Source organism: Hippopotamus amphibius, chromosome 10 (assembly GCF_030028045.1).
Source record: "Hippopotamus amphibius kiboko isolate mHipAmp2 chromosome 10, mHipAmp2.hap2, whole genome shotgun sequence".
Classification (NCBI taxonomy): Eukaryota; Metazoa; Chordata; class Mammalia; order Artiodactyla; family Hippopotamidae; genus Hippopotamus; species Hippopotamus amphibius.
Window position 1 is genome coordinate 108828807 of NC_080195.1, and position 25736 is coordinate 108854542.

General features: G+C 36.3%; 1 protein-coding gene across 4 annotated transcripts in view; it reads left to right on the plus strand.

The window, feature by feature from the left end:
- The window catches only part of MORC3 (MORC family CW-type zinc finger 3), a 42164-nt gene extending 18159 nt beyond the window's left edge, over positions 1-24005 (plus strand). For 2 of the 4 annotated variants that reach the window (XM_057696860.1, XM_057696861.1), the window contains 9 exons: positions 58-155; positions 4995-5099; positions 6508-6630; positions 6737-6811; positions 7732-7777; positions 8992-9158; positions 11972-12860; positions 14158-14312; positions 17583-21028. In XM_057696860.1, coding sequence (XP_057552843.1) covers positions 58-155; positions 4995-5099; positions 6508-6630; positions 6737-6811; positions 7732-7777; positions 8992-9158; positions 11972-12860; positions 14158-14312; positions 17583-17736 — 1812 coding nt within the window. In that variant the 3' untranslated portion in view covers positions 17737-21028. Of the gene's footprint in view, positions 1-57; positions 156-4994; positions 5100-6507; positions 6631-6736; positions 6812-7731; positions 7778-8991; positions 9159-11971; positions 12861-14157; positions 14313-17582; positions 21030-23566 lie in introns of those variants that run through there. The other 2 variants (XM_057696859.1, XM_057696857.1) reach the window with 2 other exon arrangements.
- Positions 24006-25736: the final 1731 nt, after the last annotated feature.

Genomic DNA, 25736 nt, shown 5'->3' on the forward strand with positions numbered 1-25736 from the left:
AATTGTTTTGAGCATCATGTTGTATGTTTAAAATGCCAATTTCATTTTACTTTTCAGGCAAACAACATGGGTGTTGGAGTAGTGGGGATTATAGACTGTTATTTTCTAAAGCCAACTCATAATAAACAAGATTTCGATTATACTAATGAATACAGGTATGTTACCTATTTAAATGATTGACTTTTTACAATCTATTTTGGAAATACTTTCTTAACTTTTTCTTAGCTGAATTTCTTTCTGTTTGTGGGAGGCTTGCCTAGAAAACACATGTAATCATTTTCTTCCACCCTAGGAACTGTATTCTACTCCATCACAAATAGAAATATATTCTCCTCTGTCTTTACTGATGAAGTATTTCTGAAATTTGTCCTAAATAGAGGAGGTTCCTGCTTTCTTGGTATCATTTTTTTGGTGTGTAATATAAAATTCAGAAACTTTGATCTTGGCTGGGAACTTTAAGATAACCTAGTTCTATGTACTTTAGACAGAAATACTCATATCTTTTAAGAGTGATGAGGAGCCATAAAATATGACCATCAGTTTTACTTGTAAATTTAGGAAGCACAAACAGTTGTCCTAATGAGCATATATTAGAAAGCAGAATGCAAACTTCATATAAATGAAGTGGAAGGGAAATAATAAAGAGCAAAATCAACAAATTAGGAAACACACAATAGAGAAAATCAATAAATAAATCATTCAGAGTACAGTCCTGAGACAGAAGCTACCCTTGTCATTTGAACAGGGAAAATGTAAGAAGTTGTTAACCAGAATAGTAGAAGGTGATTACTCAAAGAGGTAAAAGAGGGCAGTAGATGTCCAGAATTAGCAGATACCAAAGAGCAGCTATTACGTCTAGGTTGAAAAAGAGTAGACAATAAAGGAACTAGGAGAGGGTCCCTGGTCCCTGAAGTCAGAGATTCAGATCTCTTTGTAGAGGTCATGGCAAACACAGGAATGAGCTACCTGTGGCAAGAAGCTTGCCAGAAGGCCTGGCCAATCTGGGTCTGTAGACGTGGCCTGCTGTTGCCAGGGGATATAGGTGGGCTTGGGCTAGAGCTGTTCTGTAGAGGAGGCCTGTCTTTGCGCAAGGGTGTGAGTGTATGCTGGAACTGGTTCCTGCTGCTGGAGGGAAGAGCGTGGCCTGAGAGCACAGCTGGAGCTCCTTTGGGAGGCCATGGGCTCCAGCCAAAGAATAATGGAGTACCAGACCTGAAGGCCATGTGTCTTGCTGCTCTCACCTGGTAGGTTCATTGCCCATTAACCCAGTGTAACATTTCTCAGGCTGGCAAAGGATAAATGTTTACAGGATCAAGCTCCATTATCACAAAACTGAACACTACCACCAAAAAAAACCCTATTTGGAACTGGAAGACAGTAAGTTTGATAATTGACACAAAAGTCCAAAGTTTGTTCTTTGATAAGATTAATAAAGTCTGTAAGCATCTGACAAGACTAAGGAAAAAGAGAAAACAGTAATCACCAATATCAGAAATGAAAAGGAGGACATTACTGCACATCTACAGACAGAAAAACATCAGAGGGATAGCATGAATAATTTTTCACCACTGTAGATGATATGGACACATTTCTTTCAAACTGAATCACATTTTTAAAAAATTTCCCACATATTTTCAAACATTTAAAGAAGTGGCAGCACCAGTCTTACACAGTCATTAAAGGTTATAAGAGACCGCATAACTTTGGTAGTGAATTCATGAATGCATTACAAGAAAGAGAATTTATGTCATTCTCTGACGATCAAGATATAAAAATCTTAATTAAATAGCAGGTACTATCCAGTGACTTGTAAAAAGGATAATACATTAAAACCAGGTGGATCGTATTCCAAGCTTGCATGGGTGGTTTTTAACATTCAAAAATCAGTGTAATTCATCACATTGATATTAAAAAAAAATCTCATGGTTATTTCCATAGGTACAGAAAAGGCACTTGAAAAGTTACAATTTGTGATTTAGGAAGAAAGTGAACTCTTACAAAACCATTAATAGAAGGGCATATAGCAATACATACAGAATATTTATCCAAAAAAACCCAGCAATTCCTAATGGTGAATTATTGACAGCTTTCCCCTTAAGAGTGGGAATAAGATAAGGTTATCAGCCATTCACCATTGTTCTTGAGGAAATAACCAGTACAAATAAGGCAAAAAAAAAAAAAGAAATGAAAGTATAAGGGTATAAGGGTTGGAAAGAAAGAAATAATTTTCTGTAGATGACAGTATCAAGTATATAGAATGTCCAAAATAATCTGCAAAGTAATTCAGATTCTAAGGTTACTGGATAAGAAGTATTCAGAAATAAATTTTATTTCTGTTTACCAGCAAAAACAAAAACATGAGATTCAAAAAAATTTTATACATAATAACATCAAAAAAGCAAGTGCTTTGGAGTAAATAAAATGCAAAGATCAACATACCAAGATCTATAAAACATTGTGGAGTGAAATTTCAGATCAAAATAAATAGGTATACCAGGTTCAGGAGTTGGTAGGCTGAATATGATAAAATGTCAGTCTTTCTCCAAAGTAATTAAATACAATTGCAGGTTACAAAAAAACAAAACAAAACAAAACAACCCAACAGGTATGTGTGTATGTTGCTATTAGTAGGCTTAATTTAAAGTTTATATGGAAAGTCAGAAGACCAAAGATAGTTAAGACAAAGAACAACAAATCAAGAGGACTCATACTACTAAATAGCGACACTTAAAAACCTGTAGGGAAGGTGTGGTATTAATAAAAAAGCAAACAGTCTAGTGAAATAGAATAGAGAAGCCAGAAACAAATCCCTGCTTTTTATACATATGGTCAGCTGATTTATGACAAAGGTGTAGTGGGAAAATGGTTATCTTTCTAAAATGCTGGGTCAGCTACCTATGTGGACAAAATGAACTTTAATGTCTCCCTATTATGAAGCAAAAAATCAATTCCACGTGGATATTAGGCCTAAATGAGAGGCAGAAATGAAGTGAAAAAAAGAAAAAATTTCGTAACTAATTAGGCGGGGTTTTGTTTTAAACGAGATGCAGAAAGTATTGATACATTAGATCAAAATGGAAAAATTTTCTAAAATGAATAAGATACAGCAAATGTTAAAATGCAGGGCAGTTGGAGCTCCTGTACATTCCTGTTGGGTGTGAAAATTGTTAATCATTTTTGAAAACTATTAGACTGTATTCAGTAAAGCTGAACATCAGTGTCCACTATGACCCCATAATTCGACTCCTAGGTATATTTTCAACAGAAATGGGTGCAGTCTCATGGATTGAGGAATAGAGCTGATAAGAAAAGGAGATGAGGAAGAACTAACTGAAAAAGTGATATGAAAGGAGAACTGTGTTTGGGAGGGGAGATGATGCATTCTTATTTGGATGTTTATATGTTGTTATGATAGTGGGGCTTCCTGGTGGGGGAAAATAGAGATAATGAATGGGGATAGATATGTCTAATAATAATCTGTCAGTACAGAATTTCAAGTCTTGATTTTGAAAAGCTTTGTTTTATTCTATTGAAGTACAGTTGATGTACAACATTGTGTTAGTTTCAGGTGTACAGCAAAGTGAATTGGTTATACATATATATGTGTGTGTGTATATATATATATGTCTATATTCTTTTTTTATTCTTTTCCATTATAGTTTATTACAAGATATTGAAACAATTCCCTGTGCTATACAGTAAACCCTTGTTTATTTTATATACAGTAGTGTGCATGTTAGTCCCACACTCTCAGTTTATGCCCCCCTACTGCACTTCCCCTTTATTAACATTACATTTGTTTTCAAAGTCTGTGAGTCTGTTTCTGTTTTGTAAATAAGTTTGTTTGTATTATTTTTTAGATTCCACATATAAGTGATAACCATATAATATTTGTCTTTCTCTGTCTGACTTACTTCACTTAGTATGATAATCTCTAAGTCCATCTTTTTGCAAACGGCATTATTTCATTCTTTTTTATGGCTGAGTAATATTCCATTATATATATTGATATGTGCACCACATCTTTAGCCATTCCTCTGTTGATGAACATTTAGGTTGCTTCCGTGTCTTGGCTGTTGTAAATAGTGCTGCACATTGGAGTGCATGTATCTCTCCCCTACCCCACACCATACTCCATGGGGCATGTGGGATCTTTGTTCCCTGACCAGGGATCAAACCTGTGCCCCCTACATGGGAACACGGAGTCTTAACCAGTGGACCACCAGGGAAGTCTCGGGTGCATGTATCATTTTGAATTATAGTTTTCTCCAGATGTATACCCAGAAGTGGTATTGCTGGACCACATGGTAACTATTTTTAGTTTTTTAAGGAACCTCCATACTGTTTTTCACAGTGCTTGCACCAGTTTACATTCTTAGCAGCAGTGTGGGAGGGTTCCCTTTTCTCCACACCCTCTCCAGCATTTATTATTTGTAGACTTTTTGATGATGGCCTTATCTCATTAACAGATGGTTATTCGGTTGTGGCCTTAGTCATGTTTATCTCAGTAGGTCCTGTTGATTTTCCTTTTTACTCACATATTGTTGTGGGAAAAGTCAAAGTCTTCATTGCGGGATAGAAGCTATTTTGAATTATACTTGCTGGTAATGGTTGCATACTTTGTTAAACCAAGCAGCTGCATTCTAATTTGTATTGAAGCTTGTAAGTTTGTTGGTTGGGAATGAAATTCAGAAAGTCTGTGGTTCTCCCAGTAGCTGGTCTGCAACATATGTTCTCAACAGAGGACCCAAAGTCTTGGGTATTTTCTGTCTTATTCCTAGATGATCCTGGCTCTGTTCTATGAACTTATAAAGATCCTTAGAGAAAATTGGCATTACTTTGAGTGTTCTTAATTAACTGACCTTTTGGAGGCCCCTCCCCACTGTGTTCACGTGATCAGTACCAGGTTGTTTATGCTTTCTCTGTGTTTGACAAAGATTTAATCTTTTTCTTTTTTTTTTCTTGAATTGATTTTATATTTTACTTTTTTTAAGGCTTACAATAACAGCACTAGGAGATAAGCTCAATGATTACTGGAATGAAATGAAAGTGAAGAAAAATGCAGAATATCCTCTAAATATGCTAGTTGAAGATATGCAGTGAGTACATTTAAAAAATAGTAACTGTCTATAATATCAAGTGATATTGGAGGGCATGGTGATTGTACAGTGTTCATAAACTTTTGAATCTAATCCATAATAAGAAATCCCACAACTTGAATCAACACACTGTAAAATGAACAAACGAATATATACATTTATACATATACACAAAAGATTCATGAAACAGTATTTGCCTATATTATGAGTGTTGATAGCATTTATTTTATTTAAAAAATGCTAGTCTTTACCCACTAAATTGATTTCATGATCCACTAATGGGTTGCATCTCATAGGTTGAGAAACTCTGGTCTTATATAATAAAGTTCAAGAGTCTAAAGCCAGATTTCAGTTTACATTCTGGTTCTGCTGCTTAAGTAGCTATGTGACATTGAACATGTTACTTGACGTCTTATAAGCTTCCATTTTATCATCTGTAAAATGGGAACAGGAATAGCCTTTGCCTCCTAGAGTTGTAAGAATTTAAGGATACGATGCCTGTCAAGCACTCAGTAAAACACATAGCCCTCTGAATGAATAACAGTTCTGTGTACTAATGGAATGATGTCCAAGATAGCTAATGGAAAACAAAAAAGAATGCAACTCGATGTATTAATTTCCTATTGCATTTTTTTAAAGTGTTCATGTACTACACATGCGTGCTTTTAAACGCATAGGAAATTTCTGCCAGAATTTAAAAAGTTAACAATGGTAACCTCCTGAAACAAGGGGTTTATGTTTATTTTATCAACTTTTGGGTTTGAAGTTTCTATAAAACTGCGTAAATGCTTTTTTTAAAACTAGATTTTAAAAGTTACTGGCATTGAGGTCTTCATATGTTAAATGAGTCTATATAAATTCTTTGTAGGATCATTGTAATTTTCAAATGATAGAAATATGAAAGCCTTTTATAAGCTAAAAGAATATACAAATTTACGTTATTCAGAGATATGCTGTGATAGAGGATAAAATGTAATACAATTATAAAAATTGCTTAAATTACAATAATGCAACCTGCCTGTTTTCTGTACTTGAGTGGCTTATTATGCCAATAAATATATTAGATTTGACACTGCAGATGCTAACTTAATATAAATATCAGAGCAAGGCATTTGTAGTATTTAAGTTTTTGAGTTTTTATTGTAGGAAAAAATGTAATCGTTTGCATTAAACAAGACATTTAAGTCGCTTTGTTTAAATTGGTCTGTCACTTTTAACCTTCAATGATAGCCAAAATTGTTGTTTTTAAAAACTTAACTCACTGTCCAACAAAAATAATTATGTTACAGAATTTTCAGGGACAGAATTAAATAATTGGGACATTTTGTGGTAGAAATCATGTGGAAAGTCTAGTGAAGTACTTGGATTCACATTTCCATGCTAATATTTAGTCATTATTTTGTTACAGGAAACGTCCTGATCAGACATGGGTTCAGTGTGATTCCTGTCTAAAGTGGCGAAAATTACCAGATGGGATAGATCAACTTCCAGAAAAATGGTATTGCTCCAATAACCCTGACCCACAGTTCAGGTACCATATAGTTGGTAGTACCCTTTTTGGAAAGGCAGAAAGTACTGTTCAAGATGTATGAATAGGCGCTGGTGACGTATTATTCCCATGTGATTTTTCTGACTAGAAATTGTGATGTTCCAGAAGAACCTGAAGATGAAGATTTGGTGCATCCCACTTATGAAAAAACCTACAAAAAGAAGTGAGTGTTGTATTGATGTGTGGTGGGAGTCTAATACCCAAATCATCGACAGTGGGGTGTCTGCAGCACTAGTTGGTGTTTCTCTAAGGGAAAGCAGTATAGCCAAAAAAGATTGTGACTCCAGAAAAAGATTATGATGTGGAGTGCATAACATCAAATGATTTTTAAGTTTATGCTGTGGGCACCTACAGTTTGTTGCTGTCCTATCTACAAGATACTTTGCATATACAGTGTAGTTTTGTTTTTCTGGACCACACACCGATGAATCAAAAGTGAATACTGCGCTTTATGAGCTCATAGTTCAACAAGGGAAGTGAGACATGTATGTTACCAGTTTGACATTGACAGCTCCCTTGAAAGGCATGGTCCAGTCCTGTGAGCAAGCCCATAAGGAGAAACTACTTCTGATTGGGGATGGGGAAATGGATCAGGAAAATTCATGAAGGACATTTTTGTAATAGGCCTTGAAGGGATGGGTAGGACTTGTTGGGAGGGAGCAGTGGTTTGTTCAGCTTAACTAGAGTAAATTTGTGAATGGAGATAATGGAAAATAGAGGTGGGAGAGAGAAGCTGGGGAATAATACTGAACCATGGTTAGACTTACGTACTGTATGTGGAAAGCTGAGTTCACAACAGTCTTCCGGCTGGTTTTGATTTACAGTGCACTGTTGAAGATAAATAAATCCAGTAGCAGGATTGGAAGACATTGCAGTGTTACTGAGATAAGAGGTGGAAAGTACTTCCCTGCCTAAGGGCTTACCACTGATTATAACGAAATTGGAACAGAGTTCAGTGTACCTATCTTAGTGACTTAGTAGTGAAATGGCAAGTATGGCATTGAGAAACAGAATTGAAAAATAATAGTGAAGTAAATTTAAATACATTTTTCTTTTTCTTTTCCCTCTCCTTTTTTTTTAAAGAGACAAGGAAAAATTCAGGATCAGACAACTGGAAACAATTCCTCGGGTAATTAGGCCTTCCATTTTATAGCTGTGTCCTGTATTGGGTTGCGATTATGTAATACTCAGTTTTAAGCTTAGGAGTTACATAACAAATTGATGCAATCTCATTCATTGAGTTCACATTATCTTCTTGTACCCCTTCTTACCCTCTTTCCCAACCCTGTCTTAATACAACAAACTGCTCACTCAAACTGCTCAGTTTTATTATTCAGTTGGGCATCTTCTGAGGAAAGGCAGATATTCTTTTAAGAATCTTATTGTTAGGTAGACAGTCAAGGAAAAATTCATAGGAACACGCAGGGAACCACATTCTGGTACTAATAACCGGGACCAAAGCTGCAGTGTTGACCCTTTCTCCCTCCTGCCCTCTCTTCTTTTGTCTCTTTCTCTCTCTTTCTTTTTTTTAATTGAAGTATAGTTGATTTACAATATTATATTAGTTTCAGGTGTACAACATAGTGATTCAGAATTTTTACAGATAATACTCCAGTAAGAGTTACTACAAAATAATGGCTATAATTTCTTGTGCTGTACAGTATATCCTTGTTGCTTGTCTGTTTTATACATAGTAGTTTGTATCTCTTAATCCATACCCCTATCTTTCTTAATGCTTAACGGTGTTGAGCTTTTTCTGAGTGTGTAAGTAGGTCGCTGTGCTTCTTGTGTGAGAAGTTGTGGTCTGCTGCAGTTGTGTATGTGTGCTTGTCGTTACATTGAGGTGTTTTCTTGTCTAAAGACTGAGGGCTTGAGGGTGAGAACAGAACTGGGAGAAAAAGAATAGCGGGCTTACTTAGGTTTTTAAAGGCAGTGTCTTTGTGACTTTATCAATTTCTTTCTCTCAGAAAAATAAGTTTTTATTATATCTGTATAAGTTCTATATATAGTCCGAGGTCAGCAAATCTTTCTATAAAAGGCCAGATAGTAAATACTTTAGGCTTTGTGGACCATATACAGTCTCTGTGGCATATTCTTTCTTTGTTTTGTTGTTTTCTTCATGCGTTTAAAAATGTAGAACCATTCCTAGCTCACTTGCAAGCTGGATTTGGCTCTTAGCCTATTGTTTGTCACTCCCTGGTGCAGTGTAGCACAGGGAGTTTATGTGGTTAGGATAGTTCATACTGCCTTCTGGGATGGGGGAAAAGGGGAAAGAATATCTTGTTTTTGGGATATGATGCATCTAAAAAATTCCTTTAAGATCAATTTTTTTTCCTTCAACAGATTCCTGCTGAACTCTTGTTTCCAACAACCCCAGTGTCAAGTCAAAGCTTTACTCCCATTAAGGAAAGTGTCTCAAGAGGACATCTTTCAGAAGCAGCAAATACTTATGCAACAAGACTTCTAAATAATCATCGAGGCTCACCCCAGTCTGAACCTGAGAATAACAGGTCAGTGGCCAGAATGTGTTTTTCCATTTGGGGAATGAATATTAAATAGCCTTTACTTGACACTTCAATGCAGTAATGCCTTCTAAGAAAGTGTAGTTTATATGCATAAGAAAAGTCTTAAGGACAGATTACTTTGTTTTTATTGTCTAAACTGACCCCCATCCCACTTATGTTACCTGTTTATGATATATTACCTGTTTAAAATCAGTTAAAAGAATATTAATTGTTTTCATTGTGGAAATTGATCAAATTGTCACCTCTTTGAAATTCTGTATAGTATGAAAATTCCTGCTTTTAAAATGATAAGTATCTGAGTAAAGAAACCATGAAGCAGTTAGCAGTACAACACTGTAATGTCAGGTGTGACCCATAAGTTGTTCGCATGGCCCATGACATGCTGTGTGCTTTGGATGAGTGGATGGATAAGGACAAGAAAGAAAGGTGTGCAAGTGATATGTGAATTAAACAGTTAGCTCTCTTGACTGGTATGGTCAGGGAAGGCTTTATGCTGAGGTGGTACTTAGGTTGGTTCCTGAAATTCTAAAAGCAGTACTCTGCACAGGTGGCCCATTCAAAAGGAATAGAATGAAAATAGGTGAAGAAGAAAGAGCATGGTGCCAGTGAATGAGTACGAGACTGACTCCATCTGATTTGTTGAGGAAAGAGAAACATTGAAATAACGATTGTCTGAAATAGTGAGGCCAGATGTTCTGAGAGGTTTTGTACCCTTCATCAGATTCTCAAAAGGATTTTTGAAAATTTAGAAAAGATTAGAAATAACTACCTTTAAGTATATACATCAAGGAGGGCATGTTTTGAAATAGTCTGCTATTTATAGCCTACATTTTGAGGTCTTGTTTTGTGGCTGGATTGCTACTTAACTGAGAACACGTGTGAATTTTTTTTAACTGGTTTCCATAATATTCTTAGCTTTTCTTCATAAAGATGGTTCCAGACAAAGTAAGAGGTAAAATTTGTAATGTTTACAGACAAGATATTAGAATTTATTTTGGGGAGTGACTGCGATCAAAATGGTAGAAGAGAACAGAATGAAGTTTTTCATTAATTTTTAAAGCCTATATTTATTCTTAAATTCATAGAGCCAAAGTCTATTGAAAGGTGGTACCTAAGTCTTGAGAGAGGCAAATAGGAATTGGCCTGGTAAGAAAAGTAATAGGGCAACTTCCAATTAAATGCTTAACTCCACTGATCTCTAGGTAGTCTCAGAACTGGGAAGCATTGGGAATTTCTGAAGGGGGAATACAGGGGTGAGAACAGGAGGAGGCTTGTATGAAAGTTTAAGAAAGAGTAGTTCCCTAGATCTCTTCCAAGCCTGCGAAGTCCAGCAATGCTGCTTCTCTTCCTCTGTCAGAAGGTAGGGAGTTTACTTTCTGGAGCAGTTTTTACTGCTGAAGATGTGGGTTTGCCACTGTTTTGAAAACAGAAGGAGTAAGGGAAAGTTTGAATACTGAATGGTGAGAAATCCCCCTCCCTTCCTTCCCTCACTGGGCTCCCAAAAGAAAAGCCTTAGATGATGATGACAGTCTGAGCATCCTTGGAATCACACACACAGACCTCACTGCTTCTAGTCTGAAATAGAAATGTAGCTAAGGATCCCCAGATGTACAAAGCTGAAACAGAGGGAGTAGAAGAAACCATGTGAAATTTATTGAGAGGTGGGTAGATGTTTAACAGATAAATCTCCTAGAACTGAAAGATAGAAAAAAGAAGAGACAGTGTACTGGAGGGGCCAACATCTGAATAAGGATATTTCAGAATGGGAAATCAGAGAACACAGCGGGGGAAATAAGAGAACAAAGGGGAGGAAATAATATAAGAAAGACTTAATTTCCACTAAATACACAGCGTAATGTCTGGAGAAAGATAAGAAATATCATCATGAAATTAGAGCACCTGGGAAGACAGATTTTATTTTTCAGAGAGGAAAAACAGCCTATATTCAAAAGATCAGGAATCAGAATGGCAGGAACAATGAATGGTAGATAACAATGGAATGATGCTTTTAAAGTTTTGAGAAAGTAATTCCTAACCTGGAAGTCTATATTTTTTAAGCCAGCAGTGAACTTGAGAGGGGAATAAAGATATTTTCACCGTGCAAAAATTCACATTTTTTAAGTCATATGTACCCTTTCTCAAGATTTTATTGGAGATTATGCTCTCTCCTTATGAGAGAGTAAGTCTAAGAAAAGGAAAAATCTTCCTTGAGAAATGAGGTCTTAACACATATGGCCCAAATAGCAAATCAGTACAGATAGCCGTCTACGTGGGGCAAAAAGTAATCAATTGGTGATAAATTCACAGAAAACTAAGGAGATGAAGAAAATGAGGCAATTTTTAATGTAGGGGAAATGGTTTTTCATGAAAGGATAGGGCATGCTGGTTTACTTTGTGGCTTACCTTTGATCACTGAATGTTGATAAAAATTATGGGCAAATGCGAATGGCACTGTCATTCGCTGACCTCTGAGATTCAAAGAGCAGTGCTGGGGTGGGTGGTGGTGTTCTGTTCGGACTTGTTACATTGAAATGCCAGAAGACATCAGATGAGGAGATACTTGGCAGTATTAGGATGTGTACTTTTAAAGAGGTCTCACTGGTTGTTTCCTCATCTGTAAAAGGAGAAAATAATATCCACTTCATTAAATCATTGGGCAGTAGTCCTGTGTAATATCATTTTTTTAAAAAAATGAACATAGGCATTTCTTAGAATTTCAGGATAGATTACTTCAAAGTCGTCTATTTTTTCCATATCTACATTTTATAATCTTATTTCATATATAAAATTTTTTCCAGCCTGAAACGGAGACTCTCTGCTCGTTCCTCAATTTTGAATGTGAAGAATCGGAGATTGAATAATCAAGCATTTGAAAATTCTTATAAAGCCAACGATGACGATGAAGATGTCATCATCTTAGAAGAAAACAGCACTCCCAAGCCTGCAGTAGATGAGGATATTGAAGTGAAGTTGCAGCACAGTCACATGGAGCAAAGTGGTGTTCAGGTGGAGCCTGTGGGTGATAATGAACCTTGTGGCCAGACTAGCTCAACAGGCACCTCATCATCCAGGTGCAGTCAGGGAACTACTGCGGCCACCCAGACTGAAGTACCTAGTTTAGTCGTGAAAAAGGAAGAAACTGTTGAAGATGAGATAGATGTCAGAAATGACACACCCATACTGCCATCCTGTGTGGAAGCTGAAGAAAAAACACATGAAACCCAGGAAACCTTTGATAAATCTGCCAGTGATGCTGGTTGCCAATTAAATGAACTAAGAAATGAGCTGCTTCTCGTCACTCAAGAAAAAGAAAGTTATAAAAGACAGTGCCACATGTTTACTGACCAAATCAAAGTGTTACAGCAAAGGATACTGGAAATGAATGACAAATATGTGAAGAAGGAAACTTGCCACCAGTCTACCGAAACTGATACTGTATTTTTACTTGAAAGTATTAATGGCAAATCTGAAAGTCCAGACCATATGATATCTCAGTATCGGCAAGCTTTGGAAGAAATAGAAAGGCTGAAAAAACAGTGTAGTGCTTTACAGCATGTAAAGGCTGAATGCAGTCAGTGTTCCAATAGTGAGAGTAAAAGTGAAATGGACGAAATGGTTGTGCAGCTTGATGATGTATTTAGACAGCTGGACAAATGCAGTATTGAGCGGGACCAGTATAAAAGTGAGGTGAGTTATGTCATTCATCATGAGAGTCGTGGGAGTCCAGGGGCATCTAAACCTTAACTGCCAGTTGCTAGAGGGGAATAAATCACTTCATCATATTTCCCTTTACCAACTACCTGCTACTCCATTGGTTCTCAACTGGGAGTGGTCCTCCTGAGGGCAAGTGGAAATGTGTAGGGCAGTTTTGGTTCTTAAAATGTCTTGAAGGGATGGGCATTGCTGGAGCCGAATGGGTGGGAAGCAGGTCTGATAAGTGTCCTGTGGTGCGCAGGGCACTGCTGTACAGTGAGGGATCGTCCTGCTTGTTCCCAGTAACTGATACGCTGGAAGGTCTGCGTCCGTTATTAGTAACCCTGAACATAACCATACAAGGTAGATGCCGATACCTCATTTTATAGATGTACCCTGTATTAGTTATGATTAGGTTCCTTTGCAGGTGACATAAAATCCCAAATAACAGTAGCAGCTGCACAGTCACAGAGACACAGGCTCCTTCTATATCATTGTTTTGCTTCTCAACCTGCAGTTGTGGTCTGAGATGGCTCTTCGGGTCCAGCCAACACATACCTACATCCCAGGCAACAGGAGAGAGGAGGGGTGCAGTTCCTGAAAGCTGCTTCCACCTGTCAGAACTTAGTCACCTGGCCAGTGGGTGCCTTGGAAATGTAGTCTTTATTTGGGGGATCTTTTACTGAGAAAGAGTGAACCCCCGTTCAAATTTACGTAGCTCCTTTGAAAAATATTTTATGTATTATATTTACATGGGGTTTGAAAGGAGAGTTTCCTGCTAAAAAGGTTGGAAACGACAGTATGGTACTGAATTGCCCCTTCTTCCTGGAAATGCCGCCTACAAAACTGCTCATTCAAACATTCCTCTTGACGTGTTGGCTCAGGAGCTAGATGACAGAATACATAAAAATCAATACAAGCTTTCTGTTATAACTTAGAGCCTGGTGAGTGTGCAAGAAATGAAAGTCACTGCGACCTCAACATAATTTGGGCATTTTTATCTTGATTTTTTGGTTTTTAGGTCCCATTCATTTTTAGTCATGCTTTAATTAACATTTTGTATTCTTCTAATATAAAAAGATATAGATGTGAAACTAAACAAATGAAGCTTTATTTATAGAAAGGTATTGTTTTTTATGTGTGTTTTGGTTTTCTTTTTGGAGAGGGGAGGTGTCTTAATTTTTTGATGGTAATTTTCATCAAGTGGGATTTTGTACATTTCTTAGCTTAACTTTGCACTTTGGCATTAGTATTTTTAAATTTTACAGTTATAAAAATAATTTTTTGTCAGGTTGAATTATTGGAAATGGAAAAATCACAGATCCGTTCGCAGTGTGAAGAACTGAAAACTGAAATTGAACAATTAAAATCTACAAGTCGACAAATAGGAGATGTATCAACATCAAGTAACATCGAGGAGTCTGTAAATTATACTGATGGGGAAAGGTAATATGACACGAGGCATTTGGCTAGGGTGCAGTTCTGGTTAGCATGACACTTACTTGCTAGCACACATCAGATTATTCTATCAAAGGATGTATTGGCTGCTGTGATCCCAATATTCTGGTAGACAGAGCTACAAAAGAAGTACATGCCATCATTCTTCCTTTCAAGGAACAAACAATGTAGTGAACTTAAGTGAAATAGGAATTTCAAAGGAATAAAGCTCTGATTGGTCAGAATGGTTTGGAATGTTTTTTGGAAAAAAGTGAAAATTGAGCCAGATATTAAAGAATGGAGGAAAAAAAAAAAGAATGGGCTGAATTAGGTGATGACTAGAAGGCAAGGGTCTATTTCATGAAACTTACTTTTTCACCTTGATTTTTTTTTTATTTCTATACTTGGCACCATTTCTTTATGGTTTGCTATCTCATTTTACTACATGCCTTCCCCAATTTTAGCTTTTAGGAAATCACAAAATCACTAAAAATTGCCACTACAGGTGATTCCTAATTACAGGTGATTCATTAGGAAGAAGTTCTGTGAAAATAAGAAAACAGTAAATGAATGATTACCCTCTCTCAATAAGATATTAAATGGGCTTGGGGTTCTGACAGTATTGGTGGTCTGTTGATAACTTACCATTCCAAAATAGTCATAAACACACACATACAAACAGTTATGAAGGGCTAAAATTGTGCAACTTTTCCTGCTAATATGATAAGACTTGATACCTAAAATGTACTGTTGTTGAGAAATAGTTTACCATCCTTACTTGACATTAATTCTGTTATTACTTAGTTTTGTAGCTTAAGGTTTGAAGGATTTCATTAAATCTATTCATGGAAATAGAATGAATAGATTAGTGCATATAAGCATGAGGGGCAGGTGGTCAGGAAAAAAATCCCACTTGGTGTTTCTGAAAATGGAGACCACAAGCATGTGTGGTGCTTGTAAAAATGCAAATCCTTGGGCCACAGTGCAGTTTATTAAGTGCGAAACTGGTTTGTTTGTTTATGTTTTTAATTAATTTATTTATTGGCTGTGTTGGGTCTTCGTTGCTACACACTGGCTTTCTCTAGTTGTGGTGAGCGGGGGCTACTCTTCATTGCAGTGCTTGGGCTTCTCATTGCTGTGGCTTCTCTTGTTGCAGAGCACGGGCTCTAGGCACTCAGACTTCAGTAGTTGCAGCACATGGGCTCAATAGTTGTGGCTCACAGGCTGTAAAGCACAGGCTCAGTAGTTGTGGCGCATGGGCTTAGTTGCTCTGCGGCATGTGGGATCTTCCTGGAGCAGGGCTTGAACCCATGTCCCCTGCATTGGCAGGCGGATTCTTAAAACCACTGCACCACTTAGGAAGCCCAAATCAAAAACTTTTAAACAATCTCCCAGATGATTCACTTGCACACTAAACTTTGAGTAACTGATGATCTTTTAGACCTGTGCTTTGCAAGACAATATACGTATAGCCACATTTGGCCACTGTCACTTGAAATCTGGCTAGTCTAAACTGAGATGTGCTTTAAGTATAAAATACATGCTGAATTTTGATACCCTAGTATGAAAAAAAAAAAAGAATAAAATGTCTCAGTATTAGGATTATATGATGCAATGATGTATATTTTTTTAATTTATTTATTTATTTATTTATTTATTTATTTTATTGGCTGTGTTGGGTCTTTTTTGCTTTGTGCGGGCTTTCTTTTTAGTTGTGTTGAGTGGGGGCTACTCTTCATTGTGGTGTGCAGGCTCCTCATTGCCGTGGCTCCTCTTGTTGCAGAGCACGGGCTCTAGGTGCATGGGCATCAGTAGTTGCAGCACATGGGCTCAATAGTTGTGGCTCATGGGCTCTAAAGTGCAGGCTCAGTAGTTGTGGCACACGGGCTTAGTTGCTCCGCAGCATGTGGGATCTTCCTGGAGCAGGGATCGAACCTGTGTCCCCTGCATTGGCAGGTGGATTCTCAACCACTGCGCCACCTAGGAAGCCCGCAATGATATTCCATATGTAACTAAAATTTAGTGTTTCATTTCGTTTTCTAATGTGGCTATTTGAATGTTTAAAATTGCATATGGAGCTCACAGTATTTCTCTCAGTGCTGCTCTGTACACTAAAATAGGGATCTGTGACATGTCCTGTAGAGAGGAGGAATTAGCCAGGACAGATCAAAAGGCTTAAAGGAAAGGATAGGTCAAAGAGGGTTGTAGGGTCATACTGGTCTTTTGTCTACTTTCTGTATAGAAATGGGCCTCTGACTGAAGATGAATGGGAAAGCTTGGACAGAAAACAACTGGTGTGGGGATGATGTAAAATCTTATCAAAGGTCCAAGGGAATCCTAACATATAAGCTCACAAAACATACTTAAAGTCAGTTTTGTGCATTGCCAACCGAAGGATGAGCATCTCGCCCCTTCAGAGATTTCCACCCTAGAAAGATCAGTATCTAAACTAAATGTAGACCTCTCATATTTTGGGAGGGGGGCAGAACAAGAACAACTGTAACATTCTCTTGACCCAGGTGTCTCAATCTTCCACACAAAAGACTGCTCTCTGTGTAGTTGTAGATATTTAAAGTCTAGAATGTTGATATTCAGATCGATACAGTGTAGAAACCGGAAGGGATGATCATTTAATCCAGCGTTTCCCAGTGTTTATAATAAATGCGTAGTAAAATGGATAGTTAGTGAACCTTAGCATGTGACAGGTTCATAGAAATCCTACATTTTAAAAACTGTTGTTTAACATTCTTTAACTCAAAGTTGTGTAAGCTTGTTTGACTGCAGAACCATTTCTTTTTCCTTTTATACTACTATGGATATCTCATAGAACATGTTTTAGGGAACAATTCAGTTTACTTTCCTCAAAAGGATGCTGAAATTCAGAGAGAGACATTCTTATTCTTAGACCAATGTTCTCAGTAGTATATCAGGTAATAAGATTTTCAGTTGTAAATAACATCTTGTAATTTATGTATTTTACCAGTCCATATTTTCTCCAGTCTCAATTAAAATTGTATTAGTTGGAACCAAACAGAGCCACTAGTTTTACAAAACACTGTACTTACCAACAGATAAATATTATACTCAGTTATTAAATTATGAATTATTAAGTTAAATGAATTATTAAATCTGGTTTTCTTGAAGTTTTGCTTTTCATTTAGTTTGTATATCATTCTACAGAGATTGCATTTTAATGTTTCTTAAATTTTAAGCCCTACATGAATATTAAACTGTATTATTATAATGTTTGTCTAATAGGTGTAATATTTGTATTTGCAGCCTCAAACTTCGATCTCTTCGCGTTAATGTAGGACAGCTCCTGGCTATGATTGTACCTGATCTCGATCTTCAGCAAGTGAATTATGATGTTGATGTAGTTGATGAGATTTTAGGACAAGTTGTCGAGCAAATGAGTGAAATCAGTAGTACTTAAAGTATGTTTTATGTGAGATAATAAAAAAATATTTGCTCAGTCTTTCTGGTTGTACAGCTTTCAAAATGTAAACAACTTTGTTATAGATATGATAGGTAACAGACTGAGGAACCATAATGTTTTCTGTATTCTATGCATTCAAGTATGGACACAGATATTGTGGACACCTTATCACACCTTTTGAAATGCCTGTGAATCATTGGTATTGAGCAGCTGCGTAGCTAACTCATGATTCTGCTTTGAAATGTAAATATTTATAATTAAGTCGCACATATTTTTTTATTACCCTAGAGGACTCAAGTGTTTTTCACCAAGAGGTTTTCAGGTTGCCCGTAAGCTTTGTGCAATCTTTTCCGGTTCCCCAAAGTGTATTTTTCTCTGCCTTGAGGGCTGTGCCATAATACAAGTGGAGGTGTTCCCTTTGATTTTCTTACAGAGAAGTTTAAAACAGGGTTTTTAAAAATGGAGTAACACTCCTGATGAGTTGTAAGTGAACTGAGCATTAGTGTTTCTTTTCTATAAATTTTATCTCCTGAAATGTTTTATTCATGAAGATAAAGTAAGCAGAAACTCAGTCCATTTTGCCAGGATTTTTTTTTTGTGCTGAGCCAATTATGGTTAAACGCAAAGTGTTTTTACAGAAAAAGTAGTGAACTTTAGTATAAAAATATAAAAAATATTAAATGTCCCACCACATTTACTTTGAAGCCCATTTTTGGCTGCTTAGTCCGCATGGAGTGGGCACAATAATTGTTTAATATTTCTTTTTGTGAAATTTCCTGTACAGCCTTTTGTAGGATTACTACAGGTTAATATGAGTTGAGGAAGACAATCTTTCTCCAGCAGTACTGCATACCTTTTATTATATTACAAATCTAAGTGTTTTATATCCTGGAGTTAAGCAGCAAACAACCTAGGATTATAGTATTACATGCCATAAAAATTATGCTTTTTTGGTCCCATGTTTTGTGCAATTATAAAGAGATGGCTTTCTATTAAGTATAACGATGTATATATAATTAAGAATCATATTTTCCACAACTAAAATGTGCATTATTTTTTTCAAAGTTTTATCATTGCTATTTATTTTTACTTTTGTTTCTGAACATTGAATACATGTTCCTTTTGTATGCTTAATTACATGTCTGTCATGTACAATATTAAATTTTTACTGTACATTAACTTCTAGAAAAAGCAAATAAATGAAAATTTTATTTGCTTGATAAAGTAATTGAAAGTGTATTTTTGGTATGAAGCTGGTTTTCTGTCACAATTGTATCTGCTCAAATTTTAAAATATCTTGTAATAAAATAAAAATATATATGATGGCTAACACTTCAGATATTACTTTTAAGGAATTCTATATTCAAGTTATATTTTGAAAACTAAGATTGTGTCTGTTAAGACCCTCAAGTTGAGCTCATTTTACTGTATTAATTAGAAGTTATATTTAGAAGACCATTACTGTTTGTTTCCCTTAAGACTCTAAGACTGGGCTCACCTTGAGAGGGTGTGTGCGCGTTTTACACTCAGAAAGAAACTTTATTTGTATAAGTCATTTAATCTAAAGAAACCTTGCCTAAATGATAGCAGCTGTGTATAGCATGTCTAAGTTTGTGAATATTTATGTAGCACTTATTTCTGGAATTTGCTATCTTTCCCTTCCTTTTGGTCAGCTATATTCTTGCAAAAATATGTATTTTATGTGGCTATTAACTGGCTTATTGGGAAAGTTAATCATAGAATTAGTAAGAGAAACTTGCTTGCTAAATTGATTCTTTGGAAATACTTACCTAATATTCACTCTTTAAGAAAATATTGCCAAGATATGACTCTGAAAATGTGGCTAGCAAATTTAACAGAAGAACATACATGGGATTTCGTCACATATATTGAGGTAGCAATACCTGTCTTTTTTTGTTGTTAAATTTGTTAAAAAGGCTAGTGTGGGAGGATAGTGTTGCTTAAACTAATTATTGAAAACTTTGAAACAAAAACAGTAAGAGGACAGAAACCAGAATAGTCCACAGGACCTCAGCTGAGACCACAAAATCAGTAAAAGCTAAGTGTTCCCACAGCAGGAGTGGTGTGGCATATCGATGTGTCCTTTATTTGGGCCTCAAATTCCTAATGAGGGCAGGAGGTGCTGATGTCTCTGCCCATGGTCTCAGACACTTGATTCTTGCTGTCACACGGCCCTTTAGGTCATTATTTGTCGTGGAGGAATAATTAAAGTGATACGTACTGGTGCTTCTCACCACTGGCTGCATATTAGAATCACTTGGGGAGTTCTTAGGAATCTCAGTGTGAGGATGCACACCATACTAATTGAGAGTTTTGGGGGTTGGACCAAACTGTCAGTCTTCTTTTTTTAAGGCCTCCCATTGCACTGTCAGAGCAGGGAGCCATTGATCTATGCCCTCTGGTGATGGGTCATTTTTTAAGTGTTGAACTCAAGTACTTCCTGAAACAAACTCAGGTTCTGCATGGCCGCTTTCTCACTGGGGTTAGCAAGGACAGGGAGAGGGAAGGAGAGTTGATGCCCAGGTTAGAAATGTAAATACGACAGAGTGGTGTAAAGTGAAAAGACTTCCCCACCGCCTCCCTAAAGGTAACCACTATTGTTTTTTGTATGTCCTTCCAGAAAATATTAGCTGCATACGTATACACATTCATATATATGCATTCAGTTTATATTAAATTTTGTATCTTTATATTTGATTATATATTTGTATCAAATCTACACAGGTATTACACCATATAATTAGTAACAACAGTTTTAGTAGCATTTTATGACATGAATATGCTCCCAGCCCTCATTTCTCATCTTTTGATAATACAAAAAATGCTACTGTGAAAATAAATATACACCACACATACTTTTTTAAGTACATCCAAAATGTAAATTCCTCGTAGTGAATACTGACAGGTCAGAGTGTATGCCATGTTAATTTTAATAAATGTTGCCATCCAAAAATGGTTGCGAGTATTTATACTCCAGTGAAACATAAATGTATGAGTGTGTTTTTTCCTCTCCATCAAACTTACTGATATGTGGGAAAATGCAGCTTGTACTTCTTTGTCTCAGGTTGAACGTGTTTTCATTTGTTTTATTGGCCATGTTAATTCCTTTTTCTGTGTACCACGTCATATTCTCTGCCTATTTTTTTCTGTTGGGTTCTTTGGTTTATAGCTTTAAAGAAGCTAAATGCCTGTTAATGTGGCCACAAACACTACCCAGACAACTCCTAGCTTTCAGGAAATCCACAGTTGGTTAACTTACTTTGCACAGTGTTACGTAGACTCATTGGAATGGAGGGAGAGACCCACTGGATTCTATGAGGCTGGCCCTTGAACAACTTGGGGCTTATGGGTTCCAACTCCCATTTAGTCAAAAATCCAGGTATAACTTTTGACTCCCCCAAAGTTACTAATAACTGTTGACCAGAAGCCTTACAGATGAACAGTCAATTAACATGTTTTGTATGTCAGGCATAATTGAATGTATTCTTAGAATACTAAGTAAGCTAGAGAAACAAATGTTGGAGAATCATAAGGAAAATAAATTTACAGCAGTGCACTGCCAACATTCATCATCAGGGTGGACCATGTCAGCATGTACATCAGGATTATCTTAAATGATAGGAATACATGTTTTCTAACACTACGTATCGAAAATGAAGAGGTAACGTGAAAAATTCGTGTTTATTTGCAGGTATAATGACTCATGCACTGATGATGAAGCAGCAGCAGTGTGATGGCTTTATGGTTGCCTAGTGTAATCCATACAACTGTTTCACGGTAGCCTAGCCCAGCGGACCCCAACCTTTTTGGCACCAGAGACCGGTTTTGTAGGAGACAGTTTTTCCATGGAGGTGGGGTGGATGGTTCAGGCGGTAATGCGAGTGATGGGGATTGGCAGATGAAGCTCTGCTCTCTTGCCTGCCACTCACCTCCTGCTGTGCGGCCCAGTTCCTAACAGGCTGAGAACCCCTGACCTAGCAGATACACTAATCATTATAAAATTTTTATGGCATACAGGATGACAGTCATATTAATACAGTATTGGAAACGTTATATTTTTTTAAAAAACCTCTTACCTGTGATGATACACAGTTTCTCCAGTTACGAGAGAAGCATACTGTATGGATGGTAATGTAATTCTTTGAAAGCAAAGTTATAAAACAGGAGACTTAACATTAATTTTATATGAAATATCACTCACCTTATACCTATGTAAGGATAGACTAGTATCTACGTGTTTTATGCATTCATGACATACCTAATTTTTTCTTTTTTGTTTATTACGTGAAATCGTGCATTTTATTACATATATATTTTGAAGTGTAAATGATTTACAATGTCATATTAGTTTCAGGTGTACAGCACAGTGATTCAGTTATATGCATATTTTTTCAGATTCCTTTCCCTTGTAGGTTATTAGAAAATATTGAGTAGGGTTCCCTGTGCTATACAGTAGGTCCTTGTTGGTTATCCATTTTATATATAGCAGTGTGTATATGTTGATGTCAGTCACCTAATTTATCCCTTGCCCCAACTTTTTCTTAAATTTTTAGGTATTCCTAGGTTATGCAGTTCACCTGTAGGTTTAAATTGTTGTAATCTCCCCCCCAAGTTTCCAATATATTGAAAAAAATCCTCATATAAGTGAACCCATGCGGTTCAAACCCGTGTTCAAGGGTCAACTATTTGTCTTTTGGACATTGGTCATGGCTCACAAAAAGAATGCCATTAATATCCATCTACTTGGCACAGAGGAAAATATATATGCATTGCTTTTTAGTATTAATTTTGTGATCACAAAGTTAATTTATATATACTGGCCTTTAGGGAGAAAGTCAAGATCAGAGAAGACAGCCTTGGTAAATTCAAGCCATTCGTATGCAGGTGAGGTTTTTAGATGAGTGGGGTTACAGAGAGTGAATTAACCATTATAAGACTGGAGTGTGAATCACGAATAAGTTAACTTCCTACACAAGCATTCTAATAAGAATGGACTGAGTAAATACAGTCCATTCTTACAGTCCATTCTACCTATTTCAAACCTATAAAACAAGTTAAACCTCAAGGTTCAGTGTTGATTTCTTGCAAAGCAGTCAGGACTCAATATCACGGTAACGATATATAGAATAGACTTGAACTTTTTACCCCAGCTTGGCTAATATTTAGGTTATGAGTGTCTTCAATATGTAAATATTATCCTGAATCAGCTGTATCTTCATAACAAAGTGTAATGGTGTTTTATATTCACAAAGTACATGAGTCAACAGTCTTCCTAATCTATGGGTTTCCTGTTAAATGCCACTGAAAATTGTGGCCTGTGTTTTGAAAGTTTGTACTGTGATCTGAACCAGGGTTGACTGGATAGACAGTTGTCCGATGTTTTTGTGATTCCCTTGGTGGAGTATCTCTCAGACTGTGGTGTTCATGGACACAGCTGAGACATTAGAGAACTCTCTTCCCAACTTGCTGTGTGACTACAGGGTGCATTGTCTAACTGGCTGACAGCCAGAGAAGTGACACAGTCTGACATAACTATACCTGTTACCTCTTCCTGGGCAGAGAAATACAGGGGTCTGGGACAATAATAAACACTTATTATATATCATTACATATTATAATACATATAATTATATAAAATATATAATAATTTTACATCATATTCACCATAATCACATTAACCAGTAGTTTCTCATTTCCCACTAATTTACCATGTTCTTAAATTGATTTTTTTCGGTATCAGGTATTTTAAGCTCTATAATGGAAATTTTTTTTTTTTAATTTTTGTTTTGTTTTTTGCCCACACCAGGTGGCTTGCAGGATCTTAGTTCCTCAACCAGGGATTGAACCCGAGCCCTCAGCAATGGAAGCACAGAGTCCTAACCACTGGACCACCAGGGAATTCCCTCTATAATGGTAATTTTCATTAAAAAGTAGAGAAACTGTTCATTGCAGCACTATTTACAATAGCCAGGATATGGAAGAAACCTAACTGTCCATCAACAGAGGAATGGATAAAGAAGATGTGGTGCCTATATACAATGGAATATTACTCAGCCATAAGAAAGGAATGAAATAATGCCATTTGCAGCAACACAGATGGACCTAGAGATTGTCATACTGAGTGAAGAAAGTCAGAGAAAGACAAATATCATCTGTCACTTATATGTGGAATCTACAAAAGGGTATAAATGAACTTATCTACAAAACAGAAATAGAGTCACAGATGTAAAAAACAAACTTACAGTTCCAGGGGGTAAATCGGGGGGGAGGGGGAGGGATAAATTGGGAGATTGGGATTGACATATACACACTACTATATATAAAATAGGTAACTAATAAGGACCTATGGTATAGCATGAGGAACTCTACTCACTCTGTAATGGCCTGTATGGGAAAAAAAATCTAAAAAAGACTGGATATATGTATATGTATAACTGGTTCACTTTGCTGTACTCCTGAAACTAACAACATTGTAAATCAACTACAATAAAATTTTTTTTGTAAAAAGTAGAGGAAATTGCAAATATGCACATGTAAAGATGTTCAACATCATTAGTCTTTAGGAAAATGCAAATCAAAACCACAGTGAGATAGCATTTCACATCCCACTAGTATGGTTATAATCAAAACAAAGACATTATGTTAAGTGAAATAAGTAAAAAAAAAAAAATCTGTTTTATCTATATCCCCATTAACTTATCCCTCCAGTAATATTTTGTGTGTGTATTGTAAATATTAACTCATTAATTTTTTTATTGTGGAAAAGTATGCCATACATTACATAAAATTTATCATTTAACCATTTTTAAGTGTATGATTCAGTGGCATTAAGTACATTCACATTGTTGGGCAACTATCACCACTATCCATTCCCAGAACATTTTCATCATCTCAAATAAACTCTGTATCCACCAAACAATAACTCTTCAATACCACCTGCCCTGGCCCCCCTGTGGCCTCTGCTTTCTGTCTCTACAAATTTGCTTGTTCTAGGTATCTCATATAAGTAGAATCATAACATATTTGTTCTTTTGTGTCTGACATTTCACTTTGCATAATGTTTTTAAGGTTCATCCATCTTGTTGCATACATCAATTTCATTCCTTTTTAAGGCTGAATGATATTCCATTGTACATATGTACCATGTTTTGTTTATCCATTCATCCGTCCATGGACATTTAGGTTGGTTCCACATTTTTGCTATAATGCTGCTATGGACACTGTTGTATAAATATCTATTTGCGTCCTTGTTTTTACCTGGTTTTAATTCTCTTGGGTACGTACCTAGAAGTGGAATTTTCCTTTTTTTTCTCTCTCTCTGTGTTTTTCAAATAACCAGATTATCTACAGTACATATTAGTCATTCCCAGTCCAAGTTCTCTAAATCCTCAAGATTTAGATGTTCTCAAGAGGGAACATCTAAAAACTACATATCTGGATTACATTATCCTAGCTTCCTGTAGAAACCAGGCTTAAGAAGCCTCCTGTCGTTTTGTGTCTACATGAGACATCCATTTGTAGACAATTTCTATACATTTCATAAAACTGGCTAAAAAGCATGGACCAGCATTTATATAAAATCCATGTCAATTCTTTTTCCTAAAAATGCCAGGAAAGAAAATTTTTCATAAAAAGCCAGGAAGAGTTGGCTCTTCAGATGAACCTGTATGTTCTTGTATGTTCCTTTTATCAATTAAGGCTATGCATCACAAGGTATTTGTTTCCTGGCCTTCTGGGAAACTCACAGATAAAATGTCACATTTGGAAAATTATCCCATTTCAAAAGGCCTGCTGCATCTATTTCTGCCTTCTGATTTGCAACCTCACTTTAAAACGTTAAACTCTGTTTTTAAAAAGTGTTTATAACCATATCTGCTAATTGAGCTATACTGTAAGCAATTCAGGTACTGAGCAATGAGCAATCACATAGTTCTCAATTCTCCGAAACGATCTAGAGCCTATATATATATATATAT